Here is a 27,500-nt window from a genome sequence, read left to right on the forward strand (position 1 = left end):
TTTCTCTTTCTCTTTCTGTTTGTCATTTCATTCCACCCCTTCCTCTGCTTTCAATCTCGCTTCCTCTCCCCCCTCCCCCTTTCTCTCTCTCTCTCTCTCTCTCTCTCTCTCTCGCTCCGTCTCTCTTCATTTTTTCCCCTAATCTGTCCATCAGAAGTGTTGATAAATTATTCATGCCTCTGTCTGTCCCCGAAGCCTTGTCACCTCTCCTCCACTCGCCAGCTCCTCTGCTTCCTCTCCTCTTCGCCGCCTTCATCCCTTCCTCCCTCTCTTGCCTCCTCCTCCTCCTCCTCCTCCTCTCATCTTTTCCTCCCTCCGTTCCACCTCCTCCTGCTCCTCCTCCATCTCTTCCTCTCTAGCCTTGCAGAAAGCTCGACCACACACGATCTACCAGCAAAAAACCAAAGGGGTGCGACCGTCAGTGACACAATTTTAATTAATTCCGGCAACTTTTAACTCTGAAGTTTGATGGATGACACAATGTCTCTTTAAAAAATGTAATTTCGGCTGTTTATTGGATGTTTAAATGTTTGTTTCGTCTCGATTGAAGATGCTTTCACTCACATTATTATAAGGACTTTTCATTTATTTCATCAGGAATCTGTTAAGTCATCCTGACGTTTATGTCCAACTCACCTATTAGACTTAGGAAGCAAAAGACAGAGGGATAAAGGAGAAATGAAGCCATTGAAAAGCACTAAAGACCTCCTTCAATATCCCCCCCCCCCCCCCCACACACACACACACACACACACACACACACACACACACACCTTGCATCTTATATCCTGCCGGATAGAGTGCCGAAATACAAAAGAGCGAAAGGGAAAGACGTAAAAGAGGTCGAGTGATGAAAAAGAGAGAGAAAAGATGCGACTGAAGGAGTAGTCCTGTGGCTAATCCAACATTCTCTCCCCAAACAATTAAACACTGGTTTATGTCTGCTTACACTGTAGAGCACTGACTTCCAAACACACCCACGCACACACTCAAACGCGTTTTTTTTTTTTTTTAGAGGGATGCAGTTTGCGGCGGAAAGCTATTAATCACAGGAAAATCCAGATGAATACAAAGTTAGGGAGTCTAGTGATTAGTGATAAATTGCCTTGTATTTCCCCGTAGGTTTTGTGTGTTTATGTGTGTGGTGAGGATTGCATCTTAGGTATCAGTGTGTGTGTGTGTGTGTGTCGGCTGATACAAGGGTGTAAAGCACCCTCGGGATATAAGAATGCGGCTACGTGTGTGTGTGTGTGTGTGTGTGTGTGTGTGTGTGCGTGCGTGTGTGTGTGTGTTAGTGTCACATATGGGCTCTTTCTCAAAAGATGGGCCTGTCTCAACCACTCTCATCCCCTGTTACTGCTACGATTAATACATTTAAAAAAAATGTCCCCTCCACTTTCCCCCGGTGCCGGTCACACACACACACACACACACACACGCACACTGCTCACTATTCAGCTGAGGTTACTGCTACATCAGCATCACACACAGCACTGCCCCTTTAGAGGCTGATCAATCTGTACTGCTGCTCGCACTGATGAATTACAGAAGTGAAGACAGAAGGGGAGAGAGGGGAAGAAATGGAAGGGGGGGAGGGAAGACGAGGAGGAGGAAAGGTAGTGGGAGGATAAAGGGATGAAGGGAAGATGAGAGAAGGCAAAGATGCGTAAGAAGGGAAGTGGAGGAGTTCAGGGTAAGAAATGAGGAGTGGGCGATAGGTGGGATGATGAGTCTCTAAAAGAGAGGGAGCAAGGCAAGGCACAGGAGGCTACCAAAAGCCAAGAAGAAGAAGTGGAATAAACAGAAGAAGGAACAGTTGGGAGTACAAATGAGATGCAAGGTTCAGGAAGCTGTGGAGAAAATCAGAGCAGAGGCCCTTCTCATGGATCTCTCATCTAGTCGTGGTCGCTCCAGGTTCAAGGATCTACAGACAGGGTGATATACAGGAGCCCACTTGAAACTCATCTCTAAAAGCAGGGACGCATGGATAATATTGACTTTAGCTGTTTTCATTTTGACGTACAGGAGGACTCTACGGCCAAGACACTGCAGAGAGACGTTAGGTTTGAATAGATGTCTTTGTTTGGTAGGAAGGGAAGTCGTTTTAACGCAATGGAGACTCTCTGACACCGTGTTGTTTTAAGGAGCTGTCATACGGGTTCCAGATTGATAACGCGTGCAGTGTTTTCAGGCAGTCTTGCCAGTAACCGGGGTCAAGTGAGCCGTATTTCATCCCGGTGTTCTGATGCTCATTTGGTCGTACAGACGTCTCCCAGTTAGTTCTTATAGTTCAATATATATTGGTATATTAGAGGCAGGTCATCTTGTGAACCCATGAAATGTGTTATTGTTATTTTACGTACTTTAAGTTCCTTAAAGCATTTAAAATGGCCACATTTCGCAGGGAAATCTATTCATTCCAATGGAGTCTGCCATTAGCGAGGGAAAAATAAATCTTTTGTGACAAGTTTTATGTTGGTTTTAACTTTGACCTGCAAAATCACACCATTGACCAATAGTAAGCTTTCCTGACAGTACCAACTTTTGAGGGGAACGGAGAACTGGAGGATCCAAAATGGAGGAAGCTATTTTAGCTTACTATTTGTGTTGCACCACCCACTTTCATTTAACCATCCACTGAGTGTAAACTCTGAGGGAATGGTTTTAGGACACTTGTGAGACAGGACTCGATGATACAAATAAGTTTAAAGTAGATTTTTTTTTATTCCCCTCTTCAATAAAACTTTATTGGATGGAATTATGCACATCATCATACAAGTAAAGTACGGTCCAGTACGGAGAAATAAAAGAAGCTCCAATAGATGTTGTGACTGACTAGCTCTCATCAAGAAGATGTTCAGAAATAAGTCTCCAAATATGGTTTGAATCTAATTTGAGCAATTTCATAATGAGCTCTGGTTCTTGTTTGTTCTTTCTTTTCAACTAATAAAACTAATAACAATATTTATTTTTAAAAGTTCCAGGTGCTGACTGGACAAATTTGCACCACATGCATTCCAGCATGGTGTTTCAGCTTGACTTTCATCACTTTATCATATCGATGCATCTTTTTTTTCCTGAACATATCATGTATCATTAATTAATACCAGTTAATCCCTTCAAAGGGTTAACAGTATTCCAATTAGAGAAATACAAATGCTTACTAAAACTAAACATTGTCTTGCACTGATTGCCTGGCCTTCCTCCCTGCCTATACCAACTTTTCCCAAGTCTTCTGTATCCACCCATCTTATTTCATTTTCTCACGTTTTCCCCTCAATGAAAACATGATTAAACTTTAGAGTAGGTGGTTTTACCTCTCCGCTCTGCCTCTGACAATATGTGAAATGTATTTTTTTCTCCCTCCCTCCCTCTCCCCTCATCCTCGCCGGCGATAAATCCATAGCTATCTATGACAGCTTTGTTGCTGCCGGGAGGCCCCTCCTGCCTTGTTTGGCCGTGATTCCAGTCGACAGCTTTAGGAGCGTGTCTTTATTTAAGAGCTGCTGTAATTACACAGGCTTTAGCATATGTAGACGGCCAGATATGATTCAAGCCGCCGCGACGGGGAGAGGGGGAGCTCAAACGGGTGAATGAGAAGAGAGATAAAACACAATGGCGGGAAGCGCAAGAGAGTGAGAGAGAGAGAGAGAAAGCGAGGAGATGGAGAGGAGGAGGGGAGGTAGGAGACAGAGAGAGAGAGATATGGTGAGCAGGGCAGACTGATAGAGCAATTGAGAGACGAGGAGAGGGCAGTCAGGAGGGGGTGGGGGGGGCAGAGGAAGAGATATGGTTTGGCAAATAAAAGAGGAGCGCGGCGCTGCTGCAAACTGTTCGCCTTATGATGCCTCATTAGGGCTTAGGGCTGCAGATAGTGCCTGTTAGAGAGATCTATGGCCTCCGCGCTGAGAGGAAGAGAGAGAGAGAAAGGGGAGAGAAGAGGGAGAGGGATGCAGATATACACAATAAAAACAACAAGAGAATGAAAAGCAAAGATTAAAGCTGCTGCCGGCAACATTTCCCTTCGCCGTGATTTTTATATTACGCATGACACTTGTTTGATTAACGCAAACCAAAAAGTCTTGTGACATGTGATGGGTACTTATCTGTTTTTTACGTATCCAACACCTCTCCCTGTGATTCCTGTTTTTACCAATTTTATACCTTTTTTAAAATGTTATGCCTCTTCTGACATTTTATATACAGTACGCATAAGATCATCCGGACACTTTTTTGTCCACAAATCACAAAAAAACGGCATCAACAAGACAAAGACTTATGTCGGGTTGAAATACAACTTTAGCGTTTGATACTTAATTAACTTTAAAAAAAAAAAATTAACTAATTTACTTTTAAAAAAGCCAAATTGTTCTAACTATGACTGCCATTTGTTCTGCTGCCGCAATTCAACGAAGTTGCATTCATTAGTAACCTCCTTAGATAGGATTTTGCATTGTCACTGGCAGGGTCCGCCATTTATTCCCCTGGATTCGTACTGGCATACACGTGCACAAGGATTTGCAGGAACACTAACATACTTGTACTTAATTTGTGATCATATTCTTTCATTTTGCTGACTGGCTTCTGTAGCCTGCTTCATCGTGACAACGTATTGCAATGAATCCTCTCGGCCCGCAGTTTGCTTGAGTGGGATGCAGACAGATTCGCAATTTGCTCGCCTTCATTTTCCTGGTAAAAAAAAAAAAGTCTGCTGGAAGACCTTGCATTCTTTGGCAAGAGTCCTCTGCCAGGGGATCGCCGCTGTGTCAACGCAATGGAAATGAATGAGGAGGCTACATTTGTTTTGGACACATTGTTAATGGAGGTCATCATTCGGCCTAATTTTGACACAGCAACAGTCAAGCAGGAAGAACAAAAAAAAAAAAGCAGCGTTAAACGCAGAACAAAAGGCAGCGAGAGAGAGAGCGGAGCAGATAAGCAATCGGACATCGTCCAGGCGCCCTGGACACGAAAAGGAGAAAGAGCACTAAAATAAATGTCTCCTTTTCTTCAGCGTGTGGAAGAAAGATAGCAGATAGTATATCACCGGGCTCCACAAGCACTAATTAGGAGCCGGGTTTTAACAAGCAGAGAGGCACAGCAGAGAGAAGAGGAAGGGAGAGGAAGAGGCGGGATGAAGAGGCTGAAGGCGGGGCCGTTAATCCGCCGTCCATTGTCGGCCGTTACAGGAGGAACCGTGTCGTCTGTTTCGCCGTGGGAGACGACCGTAAATCTGCAACCTTTTTTTTTCTTTACACAATACTCGCAGATACATGATACCGGCTGACACCAGCGGAGCCACCCGGTGACGGATCGCTTTCATCAGAGTGACCACACAAATCACCTGCCTACCACTCACACACACACACACACACACACACACAAACACACAGTGAGGGAAGTATAATCAGCAGGCATTTTGCCGCAGTTATCCAAAGTGGTAAATCAGAACCTGTTGTTTCTGCCATGAAAGGCCGACGCTTATCTGCCAGCTACAGGTGTGTGTGTGTGTGTGTGTGTGTGTGTGTACGCTCTGATGCTTATCTTTATCTTGTAGTCACACAGGGGCCCCTTTGTGGTCCGTTGCTGATTAGCCGCCTGTACACATGCCCCGATCGTAAATCTACCTATGTGGACCAATGTTAGCGGTAATGAGGCATACGCGCGTGTGCTCATATTTGTTTGTGCTAATAATTCCGCTGTAATTTCCACAGGGAGTCTGCTCCAGGTTTTCTTTTTTTTTAGGGGAATTTATTAGGTTGGTTTCGCTGAAGAGCTGGATACCTGCAGCCTTAGAGGGCCTCAGAGACTACTATGTTACACACAGACACAGCACAAATGCATACTGGCAACACGCACATGGACAATATGCATTACGCACAGCCGCAGTCCTCACCCCCTACGATGATCTTGCCCTTCCCTAATCATAGCACACGTCCAGAGATGTACGGAGTTCCCACTGTCCTGCACACCTGCAGGCGCAAATCAGTCGCTACGCCTCCCACCGCCTCTCCCCGGCCCTAAACATGCACGTTCTACATCCTAACCACCGTCATTTCCCTAACTGCAGCTTACGTCGTCCCCGGAGGATCCCCTCCAGCCTGCTGGCCACAGGCATGATGGGCCGTTAGACATGCAGGACGCTGCAGGAGCCGTGATCTTTGTCTCTCTGTCAAGTAACATCTCCAAAAATGACTGCGCTTTTTATTTGATATGAATGATGGTTGGAGAATGATGGCCATGAAATCAGAATATCTCAGGTAATAATACCATAATGTATTGCACACTGGGTCCATTTTTTAAGTTTATTTCATTTATATTATGCTTTAAATTGTGGACCAAAGTGCTTCACAAAGACAGACATATATGCTTACACATCGAGCATAGAGACATCGAGCCCAGGGAGTTGGAGACAACAGGTTAAACACAATTGAAGGCCAGAAAATAAAAGTTAGTCGTAAGGTACATCTGAACAGCATCAACAGACTCGCTGTCACTATAAACGCAAACTTTGTTTCACATCAGCCAGCCTCTTTTAAAGTGTAATGTGAATTAAGGTTCAATATAAGTGACACCGTGCAAGCCCTTTGCAGAGACAACTTGTATGTTTTTAATCAAAACTGCCTTAGTTGGTTTAATTGGTAGCACAGAGGGAGTTTATCAGACCACAAAGTTGGCGGTCGATCCCCGAATCTTACTGTCCGCATGTCCAAGTGTCTTTAAGCGAGACACTGAACCACAAGTTCGCCCCTTGGGCGCTTCAGAGTACCCAACTGCTCCTAAATGCTTAAGATAGGTTAAATGCAGAGGTCAGATTTCATGTGTGTATGTGACGAATGTCATAAAAGTCGGGGGTTTTTTCCATCGATGTCAGCCGCAGCTGGAAACGAGGTCGATGAGAGCCATGGGAGTGAACCAAAAAAGTGACGTTGTGTGCTTTAAAACCAAAACAATCAGCTAACCAAGACACTACAATGCTCTGCAGAGCTGAGGGTAGCAGAGTCGGGTGATTATTCTCTCTGGGTTTAGCACTAGAAGCTGCCCCTTTCACATTACACGTACCATTTTTTTTGCAGTGAAGGTTTGTGGTGCTGGACACTTGAAAGGCATGAGAAGTGACGACAATGCATTCCCACTAATAGGGGTTTAACTGGGTGCCAAATGTTTGGTCTTCCTCTCATCTTTCTTCCTAATGGGACCTATTGACTGTTTGTGCAATCAGAGTGCATCACCGTGCATGTACAGTAGATTAGAACAGAAGCCTCGCGCTCCCTTTACATCTATTCATCTTTTTCCTCTGCGTTACTGTGTCTCCCTCTTTCAGCTTGTAATTTGCACTTGAATGGAAAGGCGCTTTACTGTGGAGGAATTACCGCTGTTGACGAAGCGATTTACAATACGTAATGATCAAAACAATGCGAAGATATGATTGAGGTATAATGCAATCATTTATGCCGCCTTTGTTTCTCTTTGAACCCCCCCCCCCCCTCTCTCTCTCTGTCTGCGTGTAACAGCAGGTAAACAGCCCCGTAGCTTGTAGTGGTTATGTGATTCAGTAGCGCGGCGCGTTTCCGAAATGGTAATTTGCAGAAATGAAAACTTAATCAAGCATGCGGCAGAAGTGTCCCTGAATAATTTAACAGTGAGGGGAGACTGAGCGGGTGAGGGTGGGGGAGAGGAGGAGAGGAGGAGAGAGAGAGACGGAGAGGAGAGGAAGGTGATGCTAGACGAGAGGAGAGTTTTTTCCTTCTTCCTCCTCTACTTTTATTCCCACCTGGTCCTCTTTTCTTCATGTCTATGATTTATCATCCCACTGTTTCTTCTTTTTCTCCTCACACATTTCCTTTAATCCTCTTGATTTCCTCCCTTATTTTCTTCTTCTTCTCCTCCGTTATTGCAGTATTTCCCTTCTTCTCTCCCGTCCTTCCACCATTCCTCTTCTTCTCCAGTCTTCTTGTGTACCCGTCTGGACAGTGTACAAGTTTATCTCTGTCAAATGCTTTTCTGAGAGGGTAATTAATTGCTTAGCCCCAGTTAAACTTTTAATATCTTCCTCCTCCCTCTCCATCTTTGATTAATTTCTCATCGTGGGGAAAAGAAAGACTTTCATTAATACTAAAGCCATTAGTCTTCCAGCAGGAAGAGAGCCCATATTTGGCTGTTACAGAGGAATCCCTAACCCCCTAAATGATTAGAGAGCTACAGAATAAACACGTTTCTTCTTTCTGCCCGATCTGGGGGAACATGTCGGACAAGTGCCAGTGCAACATATATTTTTCTCCTTGCGTGTGTAATGAGGGCAGCCATATCACACACATTTTAAGTTTGTGTATTTATGAGAACAATTGATGAATGATAATAAATTATATATTATTATATTATTATTATAATAATAAATGACCCTTAGTGTCACTCTAAGGATTTAAAGTATTTAGGTGAATATGAAAGAAATCTGAATTCATTAGCTACTGACATGCACTCTTAATCATCAGACAGTGTTTCTCGTATTGTTACTTTGATGTTTGAGCTTCACTGTGCAGAGTTTGACACTATGGTTGTAGAGACTTTCATCTGCTAAAGGAGGAAAGCTGTGCTCACTGTTATGCGTGTGCATATGGTACAAGCAGGATTTCGTGACATTGCAAGTAGTTTGGAAGCCAAATCGATGACTTTTTTAGTGAAGTAGACATCTTGAAATGTGTAGATTGGGGATTTTTAAACAAGGGAGAAAGAGGAGATGCAATTTAAAAAAAAATATCAGACACAAATTAATATTCAAAGCAAGTGTCTAAAATATCTTTGGAGATCGGTGACCACATTGTTAAGCAAAAAAAGAAAAAGCGAGAGAAATGTGAACTTTTATTCTATTTTCTATCAAAGTTGCTGAAAAGAGGTGACTTTGGTTCCTGTTTAGGCTTCTTCATCTCCACCTGCTATGAAGCGTGTCAGTTATAGTTTCACAATGTAAAACCACATATCACTGGGCCTGTTATCATATCTAATAGAGGATTGGGCCTCTCTCTCTCTCTCTCTCTCTCTCTCTCTCTCTCTCTCTCTCTCTCTCTCTCTCCAAACTCTATACTTTGGCAGATTGGAGTGAGAATGAACTGCAGCCCCAGACGCTAGTTTGTGAAAGCTCTGCGTTCCTCCTCTCTAATGGAAATCAAGGGCCCCGTATGTGTTTGTGTTTATGTCCGCGCACGCGCGTGTGTGTGTGTATGCGAGAGACGTGCCATGCTTTTGTGACAGGGCCTCGCAGGACTCCGATTTTATTAAGTACCCTTTAGAAAACGAGAGAGAGAAACAAAACAGGGGAAAAGTCTTTCTCTCTCTCTTTCTGCCTCACTCTCTCTTTCTCTCTCACACACACACACACGAAGACCAGACTCAGAATTTTATTAAGTACCCTTTAGAAAGAGGGAGAGTGAGACAAGAGGTGGAAAGTCACCGGCAGCATGGTAATCAGGGCCCGCTAACCGAGACACCAAGAAAAGAGGAGATTTTTTTAAAGGAGAGAAGAAAAGACAGAGGGGGAGGGAGGGGGGGGGGGGGCATTTTCACAACACCTTTTTTATTTTTGTAAATCAAGAGAAGGTGAAAAGGGGGGGAGTGAAGGAAACGTTACATGAAGGCAAAAACACAGTTTTTTCTTTTGAGAAAACGAGAAAAGGAAGTCAGAATCATGTGTTTTTTTTTCAGAATCATGTGTTTTTTTTCAGAATCATGTGGTTTTTTTTCTTTACAGCACTTATTTGACCTAAGGACATTATGGCTTTGCGTAGTAGTGCTCTTTCTTTTATCTCTTTAAACAACATATGTGTTTAAATAAACTGGATCTGTTCTAAAGCAGGTTTTCAACGCACATTGAGACGGACCTCTTCCTCTTCTTCCAAACTGAAATATGCTCAGCAAGATGTTCTTTAAATGCAATCTGTGATGCTTCTTAAGTCCATTGGGTGTGGGTGAAGCATTGATTTGGCTAACGGCCTATCTATTTCGATATTTAGGATAGCAAACATTTCTTTTTTATCACTTTCTACCAGCTAATGGCTAAACATGAGGTGCGGATACACACGTTCTGGTTCGAGGTAGGAAGTTGTGTATTTTGGCAAAACGCTGAGAAATGACAGAGCTGTAATGCGACACGGACATGAAGTGCCGTGGAGGACAGGGAGAGTCAGGAGATAGCAGGAGGAGGTGGAGGAGGAGGAGGAGCTGAGGCTGTACCTTGCATGACTGCTCTTTCCCTAAAGGAGCCCCGCCACACACACACACACACACACACACACACACACACACACACACACACACAGTGAGCGACGGCTGGTGTGCGGGTGGCTGTCTTGTTGGCGAGGGTTTCTGATTTCACGGCCTACTGGGTGGTGGCATTCAGCTTCCACCAGGCACCCCTCTGTCAGCCTTTCACACACACACACACACACACACACACACACACACACACACACACACACACACTGACCCATCCCCTCTGCTCTGTCCGCCCAACACCTCCCAGTTTCCTCTCTCTATCTATTTATCTCACCCTCTTCTTCTGTAATCTGAAATACTTACAGGACATTTCAGTCTTATGATTTTTTGCTTCTGTAGACATTTGATGATTTTGGATGATCAGGAACTATTGAATAAAGCAATATGTGTGATGCAAAGAAAATATATACATATATATGTATATAAAAATAATTTCATATATTCCCCTTTTTAATCTCTGGCAGTTGAGCAAGGCGCTACTCCTGCAGTGTCAGGGGTTCGATTCCCTGAGCACAAGGCACTAAATGACCTCCAGTTTCGAGAGGGAAAGCTGATAATGCTGACAAGCTTTTCTTTCTCTGAAAGGCCAGGACAGACCCCCTGCTTTCCCAACACACACACACACACACATACACTCTCCCGCACACAAACCAAGTGACAAGTAGCTCATCAAGAAAAATGGTGGACTGAGAATTTGCATTTTGAGTGAGTGCGTCCCCCTAAAGTTGAGGCAGATGATGCATGCTCAATCTGGACAAATGATAATTGATAGAGAGAGGGAGGGGGGAGAGAGGGAGAGAGAGAGAGGGTGGGAGGTCCTGTCAGCTTGTGTCTGAGTAGGTCGACTTGGACTGAGGGGCTGCGGGGGTCAAGGAACAAGAGGTCTCATAGACACACACACACTGACACAACGCTTTCTCAGCCATTCGGGCTTTGTTATGTGAGAGAATTTAGTGCTCAGCAAACCAGCTCCATCAGGAAGAAAACCTTTGCTACTTATTTGACTTCATCAAGCTCTCACTCTATCACTGAATCCAATAGATGGCCTGTGATGAATTTGGGTCATAACAAAATTATTTACAGCTCTTTTTCTTTATGGGTTCTCCCTACGACAACAGATTAGTGTATATCTTTGTTATTCTTACAAAAGGCTGTGTTGCAATGTGCTGATGTAATACTTAAAGGATAGCAGCAGAGAAAGGAAGGCTGGTAATGTTCTATTTTTTTTTATTGACAAAGATTCCTCAAAAGGACCAAAATTAGAAAAAGATTTGATCCTATTAAAGTTTTTTCTTCTGTGCCACAGAGCTCCATTGTTGTCAATCCTACATTCATTGTGATGGATTGTGACCGTATAGGAACGCAAAGGAAAATAGTCCCCAACAAATGATTCACTCTTGTGGTGCACAGATGCGCCACAAGAGTGATATTTATACCGATAGCTGGGCTTGGGGTATCGGCCGATACCTACCGATCTGATACCAACTTGTTTGATTAATGAGCTGTACGCCTCACTGTGTGGAAGTGACTGGGGTCATTCTTTTATGTGTGAGGCAACATCAGGCTTGACTTCAACATTACCTACCTAAATAATAAATGTAACAAATAAATACATATATAAATGTTTTTTTATTTATCATTAAGGTTGGGGGGAAAATAATCTTCAAAATTAACAGGAATTACTATTTAAGTGTGAACCTTTTTAATGCGGCTACAAATTGGTCTAAAGGTAAACAGGAATTCAAATTCCATGTATATTGTTTTAGTAAAAATAACATAGAACTGAATTGAATAGATTGGCCCTGATCTAGATATTTGAGTCAGTATCAGTGCATCCCTCATTTAATCCAGTCCAATGACATTTACTAAAAACTACAGTTTTTTTAAAACAAACTATGTAGTCCTAAATAGGAACCAATGGGTAGTATTACTGATGCAGACTAACACGTTTTTTGCTTTGTAATGGGACAATAAAGTATTTAAAAATATTTGTAGTCACGTAACCAATCTATAATTGACCTGCATGCACTGATGTAACTGTAATATCACTCTCCATAATGAATTATGCTACAGCATAGTTATAATACTCCTATAGCAACTTATACCTGCGGTATCTATCTTTCTAAAATGTTATTAGTTTCTTATAGAGATAATTGATTTCTTAAAGAGTAAGTTCCCATTGAGACTGCTCTCTGTACTGCGTGTACATATGTTAGAGAAAACGTATTATGTCGTCTGCTGGCTTAGCTTTACAGAAACACTAAATGAAGCCCCGTGTCCTTTAGATGATCCCCTTTTGATTTAACCCTGACGCGCGTTGGGAGGACCTGTTGAAAAATCACTCTCCCGGCTTTAGTTTTGGACTATAAAACAATGTCCGAGCGTAATTAAAAAACCTGCACGGTCCTCCTCTACAAGTCGTTAACCTCTCGTGATACTTTTTAGGGATTACACCATAAAGCTCAGAGTTTTTAATGGGCACAAATCAAATATGGTCCCACGTTAATTTAATTAAGGCCTGCCACCAAAACGTTCGGCCGCGGTCCAAATATTTGAGAGGAGCAATACTTTTTTTTGCCCCCCCCCCTTCCTCCAAGTTGATTAAAATACGTGATATTTCACATTAGTTTAGTTTTTTATGGGCAGTGAGGTATTCATTGTCAGTAAATGGCTTGTCAGAGTGCTCTGTGAGGGATGTAATGCTATGAAGTCTATCGTTTGAATTGCCCCTACGCCTATTAGAGAAAATCGACTTCTGGGCCCATTATTTGATTATCTTGCAGGAAGTTTGGAGAAGGCCATTGGCATCATGTTATTGGAAGGGATCACATTCTTCAGTTTTGCAAGTGGGCTGATAGCATTATACTGCTTTTAAATGACAGAAAAGGCCCCATATCCTTGGAGTTTATTTTTTGAAATAACACATTTTAACATATATTTTAATTTACCTTTGATACTGTTCTGCTTAAATGTAATAATCAAATAAATAAAATGAATGATTCAAATATATATATATATATTTTTAAAATTAAGCTATATAACTTGCAAACAGCTCCCCTCCAACACATTTTGACCCTTTAATTAAAATATGTCAGGTTCCCATTCGCTGTAAAAGCACTTGAACACGTTCCTCAGGTCCAGCATCAAGGCAGGACCCTAATACCTGGGTCTAATTAACACGCATTTAAAGATACTCGTGATGCAAATTACCGCTAACATCGGAACAGGGGTGCGGGGGGGGGGGGGGGGATAATTCGACTAATGCATATTTATCTCATGCTAATTGGCGTGCACGGCTAAAGAAAAGCGTGCACTTCATTAATTGACATGGAGGGGGGTGGAAATGAATTGGAGGCACTCAATCTGGAGAGAGGGAGACAACAACAGGGAAAGGGGATGGGGGGGTTGGAGACTCAGCGAGAGGCGAAAACAAGTTGAGTTAAATCATTTCAAGAGCTGTCTCTTTTATTTTTGCAAAATAAGTTTAGCCTTTAGGAAAAGCCCACGATGTGTCTAATTTATCACTACAAACAGCAACTAATAAAGAAAGCCAAGTATCATCAACCATCATCAACACAGTGCAAATCTCTATAGGAATGTCTTAGAAATATCATATTCACACCATCAAGTACAATAAGGACACGATAAAATCAAAGAAAGGAGTATACTTGCATAATTTATACTGACGAAAAATCACATTTTGAAGTCTGTGAGTCTTTCATTTTATGACATAAATGGGGACATTTTGTAACCAAGCAACGGCTGAAATGATTTTAGGCTAATTTGGCATTAAAAGCCTTGACAGTGTGTTTTTTCCACAAGTGGGACATGGTGAATTTCCTAAACGGGCCCTTAACGTCTGTCCCGGTTAGTCACTCTGTGTGTCCCTAATGCCAGATTTCAGAGTGGTTTTGTTAACAAAATAGCTGTGTCCGTCCAGCTCGCCCCGTGTAATTCGGTTTGTGTAGTTGGCCCCGATGTTATAGGGGCCCTCACCCACACACACACATACACACACACACACACACACACACACACACACACACACACGCACTCCCTCCCTGTATATCTCATTCATTTGTTTACGGTCTTCCCCTCTTTTTTAAGGAGAGTGATAGGACGCAGAAGCAGGGCCTTTTCACGCCTGCCTCCCTCCCTCCCTCCTTCTCCTCCCTCGCTCTCCTCCCCTCTCTGCTCCGCCCTGCTCCGGAGGCACAAGAATTAAAACAGAAATGTTTTTGAAACGCACACAACACTCATCCATTTCAAGCCACAGATGGTCTTTTGAATGGAGGCGGGGGAGAGGGGGGGTTCCCTTGTTGTGTATGTGTGCATGAATGTGGGAGTTTACCCTCGCTTTTAGCCTCCTCCTCCTCCTCCTCCGCTGTGCCCAGGCAGACGTTTTGCTCTTTCGTTTTCTTTCTCTCTTTGTGCCTCCCAACTTTCTCCTTTGCAAACGCCTTTTGTGTCGAACCCACAGCCACTGACCGACTCTGCCTTCTGCTCATCTCCCACCCGTTTTTAACCTCACCCGTCCTGCGCCGAGAGTGCACATTTCAGAGATGGAAACCATTACCAAAGCATCATAATCCTGTCATATATCGTCAGAGAGATGCTATACAAAGTGCACAACTGTTGAGTACCATACACACAAAATAGGAATATCATAATAAGCTTTTCCCTGCGACAGCAAGATGAAAAGACGCAGTATTTGCATTGAGTTTAGATAATGTGTATCCTCTCCTGTGATATGTACATTATGTTTGTGTGTATGCGTGTGGGGGGGGATTATCACACGGTGGCACAATGTTCTCATTGTATTTTCATTTCGAGGGTCCCATGGAGAATCTGGCATGAAGGCAAACACATGCCCACTCCAATCAGTCAGGGCAACACTCGGATAAAGAGGGGGAAGGAAAAATCATTGCTACTGTGTGTCAAATTATAAAATTGACCACCTGTTTCTCACACACACATACAGTAGACACTCCAATAACACGCATGGTATGAGCGCTGCCGGTGGTGGTGGAGCGAGCAGCTGTCCTCGTTGGTGGTCCCAGTTATGTGTCAAATTTTGCTTGTATGTAAGAATGAAACCCGATCGTCGTTGGCGCGCTATTCCCCCGTATAGCGTCGTTTTATAGCGTAATTTTAAAATGTCTGCATTCTTCTTGGACACGGAGGGAGGTGTGTGTGTGTGTGTGTGTGCGTGTGTGTGTGTGTGTGGGGGGGGGGGGGGGGGGGGGGGGGGGGGTTAAGGTTTCATTCACTCATGCGGCTACTTCCTACTTTTTAGCGGTGCATATTTAAGGAGCCACTTGTAACAGAGCTAAAGGGGGAGAAGAGCACGAAGGCATGTCTTCTTTTGCTCTCCGCATCGCTCGTCCTCTTCTCTCCCTTGGTGGCTCTGGTAATAAACACACTAGCCGTCCGTCCGTCTCGCCGCCTTGGCAGGTTGAGGCCCACTTAACCAGGCGAAACCGACCGCTCTTTTCTAAGTCCCTTTGAATGCCTCCCTTTGTCGGCGACACGCCACCATGTTAATGTCATGTACCGTAGAAATTGCCGCGGCCATGGCTATTAGCTCCGGTGCTAAAGTACAGAGAGTGACAGAGAGAGAGAGAGAGAGAGAGAGAGAGAGAGAGAGAGAGAGAGAGAGAGCAAAAGAGGCCGCCACAAAACCCAGGCGGCTTCAAATGCAGACCATAATTGCATTGCTGTGAAGAGGGTTAGCCCTTTTCTCCCCCCCCCCCCCCCCCCCCCTCCCGTCTCTCTTCTCCTCTCTCCATATCTTTTCCTCAACACCCCCCCCCCCCCCCTTCGCCGTCTTTCTCTCCCTTTTTGTGTGTGCGATTTGTCCCTTAAGCCGGCGTAACGTCTCGGCCGAGGCCGCAGAATGTGGAGAGCAAATTGGAGGCAGAGCGTGAACAATGGAACATGCATCGCTGCTGGGGCATTCTTCTTCTTCTTTTACTGGGAACTGTGGGAGGGGTGGAGGGGAGAGAGAAAGTCATTTTGTGATGAAACTCCAGTGCCGTAGACATCCAGATGTAGACGGCGAGTGTGCAATGGAGGGTGGATAAACAGCATTTTGCATCATAGGGGGAAAGTTGGACTTGCTTTACTCATTTCAGGTGTTTTGTTGGGTTGAAAATCAGAGTAGGTTTTGGGGGAATAAGAAGAAAATACATAATGACATGGAGGAAGCAAACAGTACACATAGGATTAAAAATACGAGGCAAACCAAGGGTACGGATTTCAAAGTTTGGACATCATTATTTGTCTTCCGTTTTCAGGTTCTACATGGCGTGTCACGCTATCGCCGATCGCCTCTGTTGTCCCCCTGAGGGGTATTCAGCCCAAGATAAGTTACGGGCCACAGAATTCACATCTGTGTTGTTGTTGTTTTTTTGTTTTTTTTAATCTATGAATGTTTGTATGCAAGTTCCATTCCTCTGAAGTCAGATCACAGAGGGAGGGAAGTGTGTGGGGGGAGGGGTGACAGGAAGAGATGAGAAGAAACAAGATGACAGGGTAGAGAGTATGGACTATATACAATGTGGAAAGCTAGCGAGACGACGAATTGACAGCAGGGAAGAAACAGAGCTGAGGAGAACACGGGTGGAAACCTCAAAAAATGGGTTATAGAGGGGGGAATAGAAAAAGACCAGAGCGGAGCAGGACAGAAACATAAAGACCAGGACAAGACCACACGGGACAGGATAGAGCAGAAACCACATGATACTACCTTCAGCGGTCGACACTTGCTAGCTTGCCGTACCTTGGCTCCAAGGCCTTTGAAGACTCAAAAGCAGACGGAGGTGAAAAAAAGCAGATGAGAAAAGAAGTCAAACGCAGCACACAGAGGCGAAGATGAAGCAGAACAGCTTGTCTTCGGCAGTGAATAGCAGCGTGTATCGTTCACATTGAGTCAACAGATTAGCGACAGAGGAAGCTTAGCTATTCTTGGCCTCCCTCGTTTGATGTTTCGGGAGGCCTAATTTGATTTTTTTCACCTCCTATTGTTTCAGCACTGTGCGGCCCTAATCCACTTTAAAGTGGAGACTGCTTTCATCCTTTCCTCTTCTCCCCTTCTCTCTTTTTCTCGCTGTCGCTGCGTCCTGTTCTTTTGTTACCCTATCATCCTCCAACCGGTGCTCCACAGGCACATGGACACACATTTAGGGGGGAATAAGTTGTCCAAACTGTTTGAAGAAACTTTTCTTGTTATTTGCAAGCAACGTTTTACCCGTGAGTTGTATCACACTACCATTAATACAACTTATTACTGCCGTTTGTTACAATTAGATGCACAGTTAATATCCTCAGGAATAAACAGTTTGTGTGCAGAGAAAATCTTAGCAAGGCGTTAGCATAAGATGCTACTTTGTTTAACTTAGGCTCCAACGTACTCTTCGTGGGCTTCAGATAAAGTCTGAAGATAGATATTATTTCAAGATATACATCATAACTTCAAGCCTCTACCACTGTATAAAAACCTAAACCATTTTTGCCAATGAGCTAACGCTTACAACATTAGCTAGTAAATGCTCCCAGAGGTTCACAGACACCAGGATTCTTTCTTTTTGCATTGTCTTTATCTTTAAGGGCATTTTTTTGCGGTCTTCACCAATGAACACAAGGGGAAACAAGTCTCATACTTTGTGTAAATGTCTAATTAGTGTTAGCTAGTTAACTTTAGCTTGCAAGCTAAAATGCTGCAACTTCTGGTGATGAATTTTAATGGGGATGCTAGAAGTAGCAGTGCTTCTTTGTTTTGACCAACTGTTTGGTAGTAAAAGGGAAAGTACACAACTATATTTATTTATTTAATACATTTTTTTAATGTATTCAGTTATATAACCTTCACAACATGTGTGTCAGTCTTGGGGCTTTCTAAGCAATATCAATGGGACTTCAAAAGGGCTTCTCCACTTTTTGAGCAGAATGACTTTGTCTTAAGATGAATCTTTTTGTTTTGTTTTGTTTGCAGGTGTTATATCTTAAATCCTTAAAGGATACATTGCTTTTGGCTCATGGACGAAGTTGCTCACAAATGAACTGGCTATACAACACCGAAGTATGTGTTCTACGGAAGTGACGCTGCTTTGTAGTTGACAGAAAGTGTTATCAACAAGGCAGTTTTGTCCCGTTCACTTTGCTAAATTACATCCTGCATCTCTCTCATCTCGTACTGTGTATTGAATGCGAAGAAAAAGAAAAGAACAAAATCTATCAAGCCCTGTGTGTCTCTCAGTCTTAACTTCCCCACAGTTAAAGTGCTCCAACAGTTCTTGATGGTAATAAAAAGCCTTTGGGGTTGGAGAGGTTTTCGGTTTTTTTCCCTCCACCAAGCCACCCCATCCCATTCTCCGCTGCAGGCTGTATTAACCCTGAAGAAAAGCCTCAGGAAAAGCACAAGAATGGTTGCAGCAAAGAAGTGGTGGAAATTGTCACCACAGAGAGAACCCCCCACCCCCTTCCCCCCCTTTTTTTCCCCCTCAGTGAAAACAGCGAAATGACCAGCCCCTTGGCTCGGTGACTGCGCTCAGCTTGCTATAAGGGAGCTTAATGCACCCAACCCACCACCCCCATTGTTCAACCCCCCTCCTTCCCCCCGACCCCAAGCTACCCCCTTAAAAAGGGGGACCCCCCCTCCGCCAACACACACATACACATTACCAATGCACACACACAAAAACACCAGCCTTGAAAAGAGCCACACACATCAACTCCTTTTGTGTTGGCTCATTCCCCAAACCATTGACTGACTGACTCACTGCTGCCGCATTCGCACCCTCCACCATCACCTCTACACCACCCCTCCAGCCTTTCCCCTCACTCACTCACTCACCATGCATCCATCCTCCTCCTCGCCCCCCCCCCTTCTCCCAAAAGTGGTTGGGAAGCTCCATTGGAGAGAGGTGGAATAAAGACAGACGGACTGTCAGTGCATATGTTGGGTGGGTGACTCCACTCCTCTATGTTTAAAGAACCATCTGTGATAGTTTTTATTCAAACATGCAGCATCAATAGAACTTTAAGAGAGCTTCCTTTGTCCCCTCTCTTTAAGTTCCCTGCTTCTTTCTCTTTGCCCCGCACAATTCCCATTCCTCTCAGTGTTCTCTTCTTGCGCTGTTAATTTGTGAACATATGGGAGTGCAATTTCGGAGAGCTGCTAATGCATTTCTGTTGTACTGTCTGCGCATAGTGTTGCAAACTGTTGGCCCTCTCACAAAAAACAATGTAAGGAAAGAACGTAACCAATTTCACGTTTAGTGTACACTGTGATGTCTGCTTTTATACTGCAATGTATGTGTGTGTGTGTGTGTGTGTGTGTGTGTGTGTGTGTGTGTGTGAGTGTGTGAGAGTGTGTGTGATGGATTAGCTCTGTGAGGGGCTCAGCGGTACACTGATATCTTTGCTCAGCGCTCACAGCATGATACACCAGATACTGGCACGTGCTCGCTCTCTCTCGCACACACACAAACGCGCACACACACACACACACACACACACACACACACACGTATGAGCAGGGATTTGGTGTCCAGCAGCTTGTAGACAACCCAGTGGTGAGCTGTCACTGTGTGTGTGTGTGTGTGTGTGTGTGTGTGTGTGTGTGTGTGTGTGAGAAGCCTTGTTCTTCTAACAGTCCTCTAATCCTTCTAGAGTGGCCCTGATAGGCCTAATGACACACATTGGGACACTACAGGGGGCTGCACCTGTGCATGTGTGTGTGTGTGTGTGTGTGTGTGTGTGTGTTTATGTGTGTGTTGGAGCTATTACCACTTGCTGTGACACTTAAACAATACTTTTTCATCCCTCTCCTGTTTGTTTTTTTTGCTATGTTGAAGTAAACTGCATTAAATGCAATACGATGGCTATATATTGGACATGGATCTTTTTTTCCTTTATTTTTTAAAAGTTATAACCAAAAAGCAATTTGCTGCTTCATAGAAAAATCCCTGTAACATAACTAAGAAAGGGCTTTGTTCACAAATGTCAAATGCGTCTTCTTCTTTTTTTCGGACACTGACGCCCTCAATGCCCACAGAACAGGTTCAGGCAGCACCCAATTAAAATCTTGCACGAGACCCCGGTTTGGGTCCCGCTCCGGCTGTTCCCACTGTCGAAACACGTTGCCGACTCTGCACTTCAGCGTCAGCAACAGGCCGCCGCTTCCAGTTAGAGTGGCAGCAAAGCACACAAAGAAAGCTGTGTGTGTGCGTTAATATGTTTGTGAGGGTGACATCACCCCACAGAGGGTCATGCTCAAGTCCTTCACTCAGCTCTGGGTTCGGAAATGAGCGTGTAGGTCAACTTTTCTTTTTTAGAAAACGGTCATGAATTTTCAGGGTGAAAATCTTATTTTTTTGTCATTACATTTGTTTGTTTTTTAGATAGTCTCTGTTTTTTATTGGTTAAAACATTTTTTTTTTTAGCAACCAATATACTTTTCCATGCTGTAAATACCATCACGGTCACTAAGCAACTGTGGATAACCAGCTGACACACACTGTCTCTCTCCATAGGAAACCATCTCATAAACTAAGAGCTACCTGTTAACTGAAACAGGTGGTTTAACTACAGTCTAGCCCCCTGGCTACCAAGCTAATGGCTTCCTGTACAACACACATTCATCTACACACAGACAGAGTCAGACTCTGTCTAAACACACGTTCTGACCTGACAGGAAATGTGTATATCTCCCTCAATGACAGGTCCCAACGTACAGCACTCCCAGAGTGCACCTCTCTCCCTCTGCTCTCCATACTTTAACGGCCATTTCCCCTTCATTCCATCCGATGCACACGATTCAAACATCATAGAGGCACCTGTGCTGCTGTCACTGAAAGGGGAGACGGGGCGCTTCTGTCTGTCTGCATCAGTCCACCTCACTAATCTTTTTATGTGAAATAAAAACCAGAGCGAGACAGAAACCAGGGGTTCCATTTCCACCGCCCGTGCCTTGCCGTTTCCGGGGGGAGAAACTTTTTTTCTCCACCTCGAAACATCCATTTGCCTCTGTCTGAAAAAATAAAATACATAGGAAGAAAGAAGGAAAAGATAAAGCAGCACATGTAACAATCTCTTTGCCGTGTGTGTGCGTGTTTGCGCGTGTGATTGGAGCAAAGTGAGGTTAGATTATAGGGTCTGGGCTCTTGGGTGGGTGGGAGGTGGAGGGAGGCGCAGGGGGGGTTGGCGGAACACGGACAGCTAGTGGCATGATGGGACTCCTAATGGTCATAATTGGCGGTGGCTTTGACAGCAACTATATGATAGCTTCACAATATACACATCTCTGACTGCGTGCGTGTGTGTGTGTGTGTGTGTGTGTGTGTGTGTGTGTTTCTTTAAGAAGAAATTTACACAAAATTGCAGCAAGGTTGTTGAACCGCTTGTTTGCACTCGCCGCCTGTTTCTCTCTTTCTTTCTTTGTGCGTGTGAGAGTCAGATATAAATATTGTATAAACACAGTTGAGTTGGCTGCTGACAGGTGTAAAAGGTAGCAGTTAAGCTCGCTCCCCTCCCACCTGTTTTTACTCTTTTTTTTAATGCTGCTTAAGCACACACACACACACACACACACACACACGCCAGTGACAGTGTTGCTGTTTAAAAAAAAAAAGAAGCAGGTGCCTTTTATTGTGACTTCTTCAAAATGGAAATTAAACCTTCAACTGCTCATCCATCCGTCTCTCCTTCCAGAATAGTCTCCATCCGCCCGTCACGTATTTCACACATTTACATGTCTATTTTTAAGATGACTTCTGGTGTTTCAGCTGTAGTGAAGGATGGTCTAGCACTGTGCGATCTTTAATAGTGAATATAGTGTGGTAACCCTAACCCTAACCCACACCTGGTAGACGGGAGATAATACTAAAGAAATTCCTTCCTACTTTGGTCTCGGATCTACTTTTTGTCAGGCCCGACGGAGGTCAGTGGCCAAAAACAAGAATGTGGTTGCTCCACTGAGATGAAATTCACATCCCTCGACAAAGTGACTAAAATCACATTTTGACTCTAATTATCTGCATTGTTTTCTTCTTCTTCTTTGTCATACTGGGATTTCCTTAAAGTCGAAAGTGGGTCAACAGAGCTAGAAAGTCTGCAACAGTTCAAATTGTCCGAATTTTGTTTTTGTGCATTTGCGAGACTCGAGTGAAAGAGTGAAAGACCGAGATAGAGAGTCACACACAGAGAGAGAGAGAGAGAGAGAGAGAGCCTGGCAATCAAAACAGCAGACCATCTCTTGCACCTGAACGAGCTGCAGTGCCGTGTGTGTGTGTGTGTGTGTGTGTGTGTGTGTGTGTGTGTGTGTGTGTGTGTGTGTGTGTGTGTGTTAGAGCCAAAAACGCTCCCTCTGATCTTGGTTCAAAGGCAGCAGGAAAGAGGCTCAAAGCATTCTGGGTCCAGGGGAGAGATGGAGGGAAGGAGGGAAAATTGTGGAATGACACAAAGAATAAAATGTTTTAAAAAAGTCATGGAGAGTAGGAGATAGATGCGGAAAAGATTCCCCAGGGCTGGCAAATCATTCAGAGCACACATGGATATGTGATGTTCAAATGCCTCTTTTTGATCAGCATCTCAAATATCACCATGATTTAGTGCACCTGACCTGTGTTTTACATTCTTGAGATCATGCTAAATTTGGTGTCGGATTAATATGAGATGGCTATCAGAGAAGGACATCTCCAGTCAAATCAGTTTTCCGTAACAAATATTGTTTTGATTCAAGTCTGAAATCTACAGCTCAGATCCACGAAGTCTGGAAACGGTGAAATAAAGCCCAAGTTTATTTGTCCACACCCCAAAAACCAGGACTCCTCTTCTGCTAGATCTAAATTTGAAGTCGGCTTTGAAAAGCCTCTCAAAAGAGCATTAGTGGAAAAGGAATTAGTGCCATTGAAAGTCAATGGAGGCTAGATAAGCTGTGGTACTTGATACTATTAGAGAGACAAACCCTTGGAAGTTAAGGCCTTAAGTTCAGAAACAGTGTTGTTACCCCACTGTGTGTGTGTGTGTGTGTGTGTGTGTGTGTGTGTGTGTGTGTGTGTGTGTGCGTGCGTGTGTGTGTGTGAGAGAGAGAGAGAGAGAGAGAGAGAGAGAGAGAGAGAGAGAGAGAGAGAGAGAGAGAGTCTGATGGTCTTAACAGTAAAACTAATAGTGGATGACTGCCTTAGCTGAAGGCTCACTTCTCTGTGAAGTTTCCAGCTGCTTTTAAAAGACACGCACACAGCACACACACACACCGATATGGACACATACACACAAACTTTTTGGAAAGTCAAACATCAAGCCGTTTAGAAGCTGGATTAAAAAAAATAAATAAATAAAAGTAGAAAGGAAAAAGACAATTTCATGTGGCGGGATGGCGTGATATAAATCTTGTTTTTTTCTCGGCGATGTAAGCCATCTTCGCTTTCAGGACTCTCTGGGGTTCGTTATGATGGATGGAGCTGAGGGAGAGAGTAACGGGACGCAAGGGAAAACAATTTGGGGAAATTTACGCCTCAGTTTTTGCTGCAGTTTTGTAGGAAGCATTGCAACATTTTATGGCCCGCTGTCCGAGTCCATTTCCTCTCATTTTAATTCATTTAGGCTTATGGTTTCTTTACTCAAAGTTTATTTTGAAAAGTCACTCACCATCAAATACCGTGTCACTTATGTCTGTTTAGCTGTCTGTGTGTTGTTTGTCTTGGTCGTTAAGTTGGAGCTGTAAAGGTTAAATTGCGCAGTTGGCCGCTAAAACATGCAGACATGCCTTTGGTGTGTGTGTGTGTGTGTGTGTGTGTGTGTGTGTGTGTGTGTGTGTGTGTGTGTGTGTGTGTGTTTGTGTGTGTGTGTGTGTGTGTGTGTCTCCTACCATTAAACAATGATGGTCAAGGTCTCACTCTATGTCTGTTGGGGATGGGCAGCTGGACACCAGTCTACTCTTCTTTCCGCGCGCACACACACACACACACACACACACACACACACACACACACACATCAGACAGACAGACACATGGACAGGTCCAGTCTGTTTTTGTGGGAGGAAGGTGTCACGGGTCAGCGGTAAAAGGCCAGGCCTGCTTTTTCATTGGTCTACCCCTCACTTCCTACTTCCTGGATGACCCGTCACCATCTGGGGAAGTGATTGGTCGAGAAGAAGAAGCCTCTTGAGTAAGGTCGAGCGGGGTTGCCGTGGGTTACCCCTCTGAGGCCTGTCACTCCAATGAGTCGTAGAGCCGCTGCTAATGATCAAACCAGCCAAGTCACGAACATTTTCACCTGCCTGCGTTTCAAAGGTTTCCATCTGTCCACAGGATTATAATGGGGAAAAAGCTGAATGAAATAGAAAACATGAATGATAATTACCTTTAAACAAAAAGTCACTAAAATGGAGAAGATTAGGAGAAGACGGGAAATAAGGACAGGGGAGAAAGATAAGGAATGACAAAAGGGGAGAAAACAGGGGAGGAAAGGAAAGGAGGACAGAGAGAGGAGATGAGACGAAATTAAGGATCGGAAGGAAAAGAGAGGGGAGAAGAGGAGAAAATACGAGAGGAAAGGAAAAGGGGAGCGAAGATGGGACGGGAAATGAGGACACAGGAGAGGAGAAGAGATTACTAGGAGAGGAAGGAGGGAAAGCGAGGAGACCACAGGAGAAGAAAGGACATGAGAGAAGAGGACACATTTCTTTCATTCTCCCCTTCTGTCATCTGTCCTTCCCTCCCTGCTTTCGCCCCTTCTCCTTTCATGCATGCATCCTACATTTCCACATGCCTCATTCCTCCCCTCCTACCTTTTGTCCTCACCTCTTTTCACCCTGCTCCCTCCCCTCTCTGTCTTTACACCCCTCTACCTCCTTCCTCCCCCCCCCCCCCCCCCCCCAGTCTCTCCTGTTTATGAAGGTAAATTTATAGGTCTACCAGGAGCTGTTAGCTGGAGGTGGCCTCCGCCGCTCAAACCACAACAAGGCTTCGTCCTCCACATGGAACAGAAACGGCATAGTGGGCACACTGGGTTATTTCCATCAGCGCGCATTACACACGACGGTACACTCACACCTCCCATTATCTACTAATGAGCATCCCTGTTTTCTCCCTGTTGCTTTCCCCTTTGGATCCTGCCTCGCTCCATCATATCCCTGATGAGTGGTCGGCTGTGTTTTTTTCTCTTTCTTTCCTCTTCTTACTTTATATTGCTCCATCTAGCATTTGTTTTTTATTGGTCTACAAGGAGCAGTTAGCCAGTGGTGGGCTCCACTTTTTTTTTAACCAGCACATGTGCATGTGCTGTTTTTCACACACTGCTGTTATAAGTCAGCTCACTCAGTACGTAGTTATGTCATTTATGTAGTGTGTCCTCCCTGCCGCGCGTTCGTCCCGTTCGCTATGAACACTCTTTCTGTGCGTCATTTAAACTGACCGAATGTGGCAAAAAGAACACGAGACGCAAGAACGTGAGGTGATGAAGACTAGTTTATTTGGAAATTAAATTAGTCCCTATAGCTTCTTTTTGTGCTTTTTCTTGGGAACACAAACCCTCCACTAGACTCACAACATCAAGGACGGTGCCTGTCATAACATAAAGAGCTGTTCACTCTTTGGTGGTCTGATCCCTCTTCCCACATTAGACAGTCAATTAGCCACAGAATGGAGCAAGCTCACTGGATAATAGAAAGGAAAAGCTCGACATTCACACACTGGAACACAATTGCATAGACTTTGCATATGTATGTATATGTATAAAAATCTGACTTAATGTAAGAAAAATATAGTTTATTTCTACATATTTAAATGACAGTGTTAAAGAAACAAGAAGAGGATTAGATCATACAACAGAAAATCATATGAATAACAAATAAATGATCATTTAAATAAATATTCATCAAAAAGCGAAATAATAAAAGACAAAAATAAAATGAAAGGAAAGTATATGAACGTGAGATTTAGTAATTATTTCGGTGACTTAAATTCTCATTTATTTTTGGTTGTTTTCAGAAAGAATAACATTCTGCTCTAAGTGAATTACTAACTTATACAACATGTAATAACTAACTTATTTGGCAGAGAAAATGAAGGTGAAGGGAAAAATGAATACCCAAACTGTCCTTTCGGAACTTCCACAGTTGTATTATAACCAATCGAAACTAAGATCAAAGTTGTATTAGACCAATAGAAATATAACACAAGTAATTACTTCTCATTTGTTTTGCTGACGCCCACATAAGTTTCGAACAGGCCGTTCCACTGTTATGTAATTCTCAGGTTTGAGTAAAAAATCTGAATATTGTCTTTTTGTGTGTGTGTGTATATGTGTGTGTGTGTGTGTGTGTGTGTGTGTTTTGTTGTCAGCCACAGAATATTTCTAATTCTCTTCCCCTCCCTCTTTTTCATGTGCCGCCTGTTTCCACCTCCCTTCATCTCCTCAACTCAGGTAAGTCATATTACTCTCTTTCTCACATAGTCAAACACAACCTGAGGACACACGATGGTGAGTCAGAAGGGAGGAAGCATTGATGGGAAGGAGGGGAGAGGGGAGGGGGGGGGGGGGGGGGGGGGGGGGGGGTTTAGGGGTAAAGTGGGTGTTCAGACTTTTATGAAGTCACCATGAGGAATGGCCTCGACTTGTGTGGCTGGCTGTTAAAGTGGTCCCGGGCCTTTCAGCGAAGCGGGGTTACGGAGTGTCAGTCGGCCCACTGCTGAATGGCAAAATCAGCTGGCACTCATGCTCACCCCCGTAATGGTTATAGCTCTGAGCGCACACACACATGCACACACACACAGATCTCATTCACAGGTTAAGCTCGCGTTGTCATTGGGAGTGAGTTAACACTAGCACCTCAGTAGCTACAATTAGTGGATCACAAAAATAAGGAGTCTTGCTGCCCGTGTACATCACTGCGACCACTGGAATGCAAATCTCACACACACACACACACACACACACACACACACACACACACATACAATTTTAGAGGCACCTAATCTGTGTTGTCCACACAGTACTCTTTTTTCTCTTTCTGACTATTTTTGTTTCTTGTAATCATTTGTCACACACACACACGCAAACACACGCAAATACACGCACACACGTGCACAGAGCCGTTGTAATTCCTCAGGGCAGCAGTAGTCATGTCAGAGGTTTTTTACTGATCGCTTGTCATCTGGTGGGACCAAGGTGACATTTCCTCTTACGACCCTAAATGTGAAACATAGCGCGTGCGTGTGCGTGCGT

The 27,500-nt window shown here is 44.0% G+C and overlaps 1 protein-coding gene across 7 annotated transcripts in view; it reads left to right on the forward strand.

Moving 5' to 3' along the window:
• The window catches only part of rnf220a (ring finger protein 220a), a 167,429-nt gene that overhangs the window by 34,650 nt on the left and 105,279 nt on the right, over positions 1-27,500 (forward strand). For 3 of the 7 annotated variants that reach the window (XM_068737873.1, XM_068737872.1, XM_068737876.1), the window contains exon 3: positions 25,154-25,315. The exons of 3 other annotated variants lie outside the window; for them this stretch is intronic. In XM_068737873.1, the coding sequence (XP_068593974.1) occupies positions 25,154-25,315 (162 nt within the window). Of the gene's footprint in view, positions 1-25,153; positions 25,316-26,699; positions 26,757-27,500 lie in introns of all 7 variants that reach the window. One more of the 7 variants, XM_068737874.1, reaches the window with a different exon arrangement.

Source organism: Cebidichthys violaceus, unplaced genomic scaffold (genome assembly GCF_023349555.1).
Source record: "Cebidichthys violaceus isolate CVI_PGR_0920_01 unplaced genomic scaffold, fCebVio1.0.p SCAF_8, whole genome shotgun sequence".
NCBI lineage: Eukaryota > Metazoa > Chordata > Actinopteri > Perciformes > Stichaeidae > Cebidichthys > Cebidichthys violaceus.